Source organism: Strix aluco, chromosome 4 (genome assembly GCF_031877795.1).
Source record: "Strix aluco isolate bStrAlu1 chromosome 4, bStrAlu1.hap1, whole genome shotgun sequence".
Taxonomy (NCBI): Eukaryota; Metazoa; Chordata; class Aves; order Strigiformes; family Strigidae; genus Strix; species Strix aluco.
This window is the reverse complement of record NC_133934.1, coordinates 67406573-67413579: the sequence shown is the minus strand read 5'-3', so window position 1 is coordinate 67413579 and position 7007 is coordinate 67406573. Positions and strand designations below refer to the sequence as shown.

At 59.0% G+C, this 7007-nt stretch overlaps 1 protein-coding gene across 1 annotated transcript; it reads left to right on the top strand.

Moving 5' to 3' along the window:
- Nucleotides 1–5931: 5931 nt before the first annotated feature.
- Nucleotides 5932–6720, top strand: NEUROG2 (neurogenin 2). Its single transcript, XM_074821486.1, has one exon. The coding sequence runs from the start codon at nucleotides 5983–5985 to the stop codon at nucleotides 6718–6720; it is 738 nt and encodes a 245-aa protein (XP_074677587.1). The 5' UTR covers nucleotides 5932–5982.
- The last annotated feature ends 287 nt before the right edge of the window (nucleotides 6721–7007 follow it).

Genomic DNA, 7007 nt, shown 5'->3' with positions numbered 1-7007 from the left:
GAGGATAGTTTTGATCTTAGATGATAGTTGTTTCCAAGGAATTCTTTGGTACCTATGTTGGAAAAAAAAATTCAGTTTCTGCTTAATTTCATACCTACTCTCCACAATGACTAACAGATGTGTAAAAACCCTAAACCACCTCACTGCTGGGTTTGGAAACAAAGGCAAAGTGTATTGTTTAGTATCTGCCTGAAACCCTATCTGCATTCTTAGCTGTCAATTTAAGATGGTTTTTTCAGGCTGTTGCCCATGTGCTTTTGCAGAGGTTGCCTTTGAAAAACAAAGCCTGTTGTTTTATTCTTGTACTTTATTAGACTGACCATAAAAAAAGAAAGTCAGCCAAGCATTAAGAGAAGTGACCAGCAGGTTAAGGGAGGGGATTCTCCCCCTCTGCTCCTGTGAGACCCCACCTGCAGTGCTGTGTCCAGCTCTGGGGCCTCCAACATAAGAAGGACATAGACCTGCTCAAGCGGGTCCAGAGGAGGCCACAAAGATGATCGGGGGCTGGAGCACCTCCCTTATGAGGACAGGCTGAGAGAGCTGGGGTTGTTCAGCCTGGACAAGAGAAGGCTCCAGGGAGACCTTAGAGGGGGCTACAGGAAAGCTGGGGAGGGGCTCTTGATCAGGGGGTGTAGGGATAGGATGAGGGGTAACAGTTTTAAACTAAAAGAGGGTAGATTTAGATTAAAGAAAGAAATTCTTTCCTGTGAGGGTGGTGAGACACTGGCACAGGTTTCCCAGAGAAGCTGTGGCTGCCCCCTCCCTGGCAGTGTTCCAGGCCAGGTTGGACGGGGCTTTGAGCAGCCTGGTCTAGTGGAAGGTGTCCCTGCTGCCCGGTGACAGACACACAACCCGAGAATTGCCGGTTTTGGCGTCGCACGGTGCCTCCCGGCCCGGCTCTCGGCAGGGCGGCGGCTGCCGGCTCCCTCCGCCGCCGCCAGGTGGCGCCGCCGGCCCGGCGGAGCCCGCGCAGGGAGCCGGGAGCGGGAGGTACCGCGTCAGGGCGGGGGGTGGCCCCGCCGGCGGGGGGGGGAGCCGGGAACCAGGAGCCCGGCATCGGGAGGGAGCTGGGACCGGGAGGGAGCCGGCGGCTTTCCGGCTCCTCGCCCCGGAGGGCGCGGAGAGTGGCGAGAGGCGCGGAGAAGCGAAGCGGGGAAAAAGAAGGAGCAGCGGAGGGTTGAATAGCGCCTTTAAATTACTGCTGACACCTCTGTTACAGCTCCCTAAAATCTCAATCAACAACCCATTAGAACTCAACGGGAGTAAAACTAAATCCTCGTTTAAGTGTATTTATCCGCTCTCTTTTCTCTCTTTCAAATGCTAAATCCATTTCAGCATATGCCCCTTCTTTCTCTCGCCTTTCTCTAAAGACTGGCAGCCCGTACTACTCTTGTAAATATGAAAGATGCTAATCATATGACATATCACGTCTCAGTCGGAGCCTGGAATAAAGCCTTGAGATTTGGGATCATTGCCTCCAGACAACAGCTTCATCAGCCGGAAAGTTGGTTTTTTTCTCCTTTCCTTCAACTCTCAATCCCTTCTTTGTCTGGGGGAAAATGCAGCCAACTCGAGCCACCCCGGCCATATGGTTCACTCTGTGTTTTCTTAGTTGAATCCTGAATTGTTTGTGACTTGCGAAGGGTTTTTTTTTTTTTTTTTTTTTTTTGGAAGTGTGTATAAAGACATAGAAGAGGCTGCCCATACTGGGGCGGCTTTGCAGGGTTACTACATGTTCTTTACGTGTTCATTTCAAACACTCCTCCTGCGGCCACTTCAGCGCTACCGCTCTGCCCAAGGGCCAAAAGATAAAGCCCCGGCCACGCTTTTTAACGGTAACGCAACCAATTCCAGGGATCTTGTAATTTTTCCCTTTGGTGGATGGAAATGCCTTCTCCAAACATGATTTGTTTCATTTGTACTCATCCACAGCCCGGTTCGAAATTGTGGCGTGTGTGAAACAGGGTATCTGCTTACTAGCAAATCCTTTCTAGAAATGCCTCGGCTAAGAGAAGCCTCAAAGTATTCTGAGTAAGGAAAAGTGGCTTTTAAGACCTGTATAAATTAGGAGCTGAATGAGTTTGGTGCGCTCAAGTTTGGATAGCCCCCTGTTTGATAGCAGCCTGCCAAATTTTCTTTCTCTCTTTCCTTACACAAACCTCCAAAAAGGCCCTTTCACCAAATCATTAAATTCTACAGAGGTGGTCAAGCTAGTCCTGCTTTTCAGGCGTTTGAGAAAGAAAAGGGTCCTTGAAGTTTAGAAGATGCCCAAGGAAAACTCATTGAATGACATCAAAAGAATGAGTTTCCATAGCTGTTGAAGCACGAGAGCCGTGTAGCTGCACAAAGGCGGGTTGGGGCAGTGGGACTGTCCCACTGCTCTATCCCAGCACAATTGGGTCACTGAAATAGGGAATTAATTACCATTGGAGAGTGGGCAGCCCATTCACCACTGGCTGAGTTTTATTAAACGCCAATATAAATAACAAAACAACTCTTGTGGCTGCACTATTCCTACACGCCAAAGGAAGGATTATGTTGGGGATTAACATCTTAAAGTCTATGAGACTTTCTGACTCAAGGCTCGGAGCTGGTAATCGTATTTGTCTCCTGGTTCAGCGATTAGTGCTCTCCCTCGCGCACCTTCGCCTGGATGGCCAATGTCCCTTTTTGCAGGCACTGGGTTTTTCACACAATCGGCTGTTCTTTTCCCCACATCTATAGAAAAGAATAAGAAAACTGAAGCGTGTTCACGCGATCCTCAAGCTTCTTCTCTTCTTCATGGGAAAGGAAGGCACTGGCGGCCTTTTTTCACAAGGGGGGGGGAGGAAAACCCTCTTGGGGGGGGCCCAGGCAGGGCTCAGGACAGCAAAATCGCTCCGCAGGCCTGCACCTGCCATGCAAATCTGCCGGGAACAATCGGCCCCCGACAAGGGGCTCGTCCGCCCGGGGGGGGGGGTGTGGGGGTGGGGGCCAGGGAAGGATGCCGGGGCAGTGCTCTGAGGGGGGGCAGCCTTCCTCGTCTTGATCCCAAAATAAACCCCAAACTTGCTAGTGCAGCTTGGGAGTCGGGGGTCTGGTCCCCATCCCATCCCTCCCTGCAGCACTTTTTGCTGCAGCATGCACTGGGGGTTCGGGAAGGACCTGGTGGGGGGGGAGGGGAGACACCACACCAGCCTCTGATTTCTCCCCTCCACAGAGCATCCTGGTACCCCGCTGGGTGGGGATGTATTCTGACCCCCAGTTTAAGAGCAGAACCATCCCACTCATGGGGTTTGTGGGTGCTGCCACAGGGCTGGGCACCCCAGGATTCAGGGTGTGCGCAGTCCTGGTCCCCCAAACCCTCAGGAGACCCACAGGGGGCCTCAGCCACAAGGGAGGCAGAGCTGGAAGGGGTCAGGCCATCCTGTCCCCGCAGCTTTGTCCCCCCCCCTTTCCCCAGGGGGGTGTCGCACCCCCATTCACCTGGGGCAAGCAGGCCATTAATGCCGGCTCACAACTTGTGAGGTCGAAGTGTGGATGGGCTGTATCCAAAGGTCTCTCAGCAACACAGACCCTAAACTTTTAGGGCTATTGGGTCGCCTCAGAGTTCAATCTTCTTACAGCAAACAAAGCCTTTCTGAAGGTCTCCCCCTCTCCCGCACACAAGCTCAGTGTCCTTTATTTCTGGGCTGTGTGATAAGCTTAAATCATTGTGCTCCCATTTCTTGATCGTTGCCTACTTTGGGCTTTTGTTCCCGTAAAGTAGGATTGAGTCTGGCAAAGGGGCTGAAGTTGAACAGTTTGACCCTTGGAGGACAGTTCAGGCAGTGGGCAGCAGCAGCAGCGTGCCCTTGCCCCCCGCCACCCCCTCTCCCCACCACTCTCAGCCCCACAGCTCTCGGTGAAGCAGCTCATCCCTCGCTCTGCTGGGGCCGGCCACGGACCACACAAGCGCCTCTCAGACCTGCCACGCCGGGAGGATTGTGAGGACTCGGTAACCAACTCGTCCTCAGTTACCTTGTGCTCAACCCCACGGAGAAAACCGCTGCATCGAGCCAAACTCTGAAAGTCACCCCAACGGCCCTCCTGCCACTCCCCACCAGATGCCTTCCCCACCACTTCCCTGCCTCCCCCTGACCTCTCTGTCGCTTTCACATTGGCGATGGAAGGGCAGAAATCCCGGTAAACGGGATGGGGGCAGAGGGACTGGCTGGCCTGGTCACAGGTGACTCTGCTCCACACTTTAAGGTGCTGCAAAAGAAAGGAGGTCCCTTTGTGTCACTCTCCTGGGATGCCAAGGAGACCTACAGATTTCCCATTTTTAAAAGGGGGCAAGGGGAGTGTTAAAATCTCTTGGTAGAGCCACAGAGATTTTCTAACAGATCAACTAAATCGTAATGAGTGGGTAGTCACTGATCTGAGGGGAGGGTGTATCCAGATGCAGCCCTCAGCTGCAGAGCGGCAGAGGAGGGGGACACGGAGCCAGACTGCGAAAGCCACCGCTGGAGAACCCCAAAGGTCGTTTGGGGCAGCCACCTGGCCACTATCGCTCGCACAGGGAGCGAGACGGGGGCCGCGAACTCCGCGGGCAGCAAGAGCTGGGGATCGAATCGTGGGTGTGTTTGCAGCGTGCTCGGCGAGACGCTCGCTGAGGTTTTAGCTCTCTCATCTGTTTTGGGCTGTTGCCATGGGTTGCAAATAAAATTCTGTTTCAAAGCCCGACTCCCCCAACGTGCCTCGGTGACAGAGTTCCCGCACACGGAGGACACCGTGCTACAGTTTTCGGTATGGTTTCGGTTTGTAGGTCCTCACCGTCATTCCTTCCCCATGGGTCTGTCACATAGAGCGAGCCTGCTTGACCCCGGGGGCATGTCGCCAGGCCTAAGCTATTCAGTGGGGCTTTCTGCCCCGGAGGGTGGTCTGGAAGGGAGGAAGGCTTTCCCGGTGGATTGACAAGTTGTGGGGTTTTTTTAAAAAGTCTTCTTGAGCCTCTGTTGTGTCCAAGAGTTGTATCTGACAGCACCGAGCGAGGAGGGCGGGCTGTGCGCCAGGACCGCGGCCCTCCGGACCGCCGAAACACAGATGTTGGAGGCACGTGGCTCTTCCCTCCCCGGGCTTGCTCTGCTCCTTGCAAAACCTCCTGGAAACGAGGGGAAAAGGCAAGGCCAGCCCGGGCGCCGGTGGACTGGCCGAGCTTCAGCCCCCGGCCTCGGGGGGCTTATGCATCCCCGGGCACGCTGCCTCCGGGGCATCCCGGTATCACTGCTCGCGGCCACAAAAGGCGGTTCCCCCTCCACCTTCCCCGGGGCAGAGGCGCTCCCGCGGATCTCGGCATTTCCCTTGACTCCCCCTCCCCCCAAAAAAGGGGGGTGGGTATGTGTGTGTGTCTGCGAAGGGGATCCCCCTCCCTCCGGGGGGGGGCGGTGGGTGTCGAAGCCGCCGCCGCCTCTTAATGAGCGGCTGAAAGGCGGCGGCTGCGGCGCGCGTGGCGCGCGGGGCGCCCTGATTGGTCAGCGGCGGCGCGCGGCCCCCCCGCCCCCGCCGCCCCTCTCCCATTCATTAATAAATTAGCGGCACGCTCCAGCCGAGCGCGAGGCGCCAATGGCGCGGCCCCGGCCCCGGGGTGGGGGGGTGCGGCGGCGCCCTGAAAAGAAAAGCGGGAGGCGCGGGCGGGGCGGCGGGGGCCCCGGGGGTAGGTTTGATTGTTCCCCGCGGGGTATATAAGGGGTGTTAAGGAGGGTCGTGTGCCAGACACGCAGCCGCCGGGCCCCGGGCCGCTCCGCCGCCGCTGCCGCCGCCCCGGGGCGCGTGCCAGCGCCGCGGCCCCCCACACCCCCTCCCGCGCGCTTTCTTCCCCCACCCACCCACCCACCGCATTCCCCCCCCAACTCTGTCAAAGCGCCGAACCGTTAAACCGCCGGTCCGGTGAGGCGAGGGGAGCGCGGCCGTCGAGCCCCGTCCCGCCGGGTGCCGCCCAGCCCCGTCCCGCCGGCCCGGAGGATGCTGGTGAAGGCGGAGGGCCTGGCGCCGCCGGGCGAGGAGGAGCTGCTGCTGCTGGGCCTGGCCTCGCCCGCCCCCTCGCCCTCGCTGCCGTCCAGCGCCGAGGAGGAGGAGGACGAGGAAGAAGAGGAGGAGGAGGAGCTGCGGGCCGCCTCACCAGCGCGGCCCGCGGAGGCGCCGGGCGGGCGGGGGCTGCGGCGGGCCGAGGGGAAGCGGCGGCCGGGGCGGTCCCGCGGGGCCCCGCGCCCAGCCCGGACGGCGGAGACGGCGCAGCGGCTGAAGCGGAGCCGGCGGCTGAAGGCCAACAACCGGGAGCGCAACCGGATGCACAACCTGAACGCGGCGCTGGACGCCCTCCGCGACGTGCTGCCCACCTTCCCTGAGGACGCCAAACTCACCAAGATCGAGACCCTCCGCTTCGCCCACAACTACATCTGGGCCCTCACCGAGACCCTGCGGCTGGCCGGGGCGGCGCGGCTTGGCCCCGAGGCGGCGGGAGGAGGAGGAGGCGGCGGCGGCGGAGCGGGGGGGGGCCCGGCCGACGGCAGCCCCTCGCCCGCTTCCTCCTGGAGCGGCGGCTCCGCCAGCCCCGCGCCCTCCGCCTCCCCCTACGCCTGCACTTTATCCCCCGCCAGCCCCGCCGGCTCCGCCTCGGACGCCGAGCACTGGCCGGGCCGCTTCGCCCCGCCGCCGCCGCCGCCCCCCCAGCCCCCGCCGCTGCCCCGCCGCTGCCTCTAACCCGACCCGACCGGGCCCGGGCCTTCCCCCCGGGGGTGACGGCGGCATCATCTGCCCGTTTCCCAGGGCGGGCTGTGGGAACATCACCTGCCAAACCAAACTTCTTCTCTCTCGCTCTCTCCGATGTGCACTTTGTCCAGTTTCCCAGATCTGTCACCAGGGCTTTTGTGTGTGTCCCCCCTTCTCCCCGCTCCCCCTTTTGCCATCTGTCCCTTATGATTTATAGGCGTGGGAGGGTGGGAGTGGGGTGTGTGGAGAAACGGGGGGGAAAAAAAAATAAATTGTTT

Excerpts from the sequence above, each read along its gene's own strand:
- NEUROG2 (XM_074821486.1), top strand. The coding sequence starts at position 5,983 with ATGCTGGTGAAGGCGGAGGGCCTGGCGCCGCCGGGCGAGGAGGAGCTG.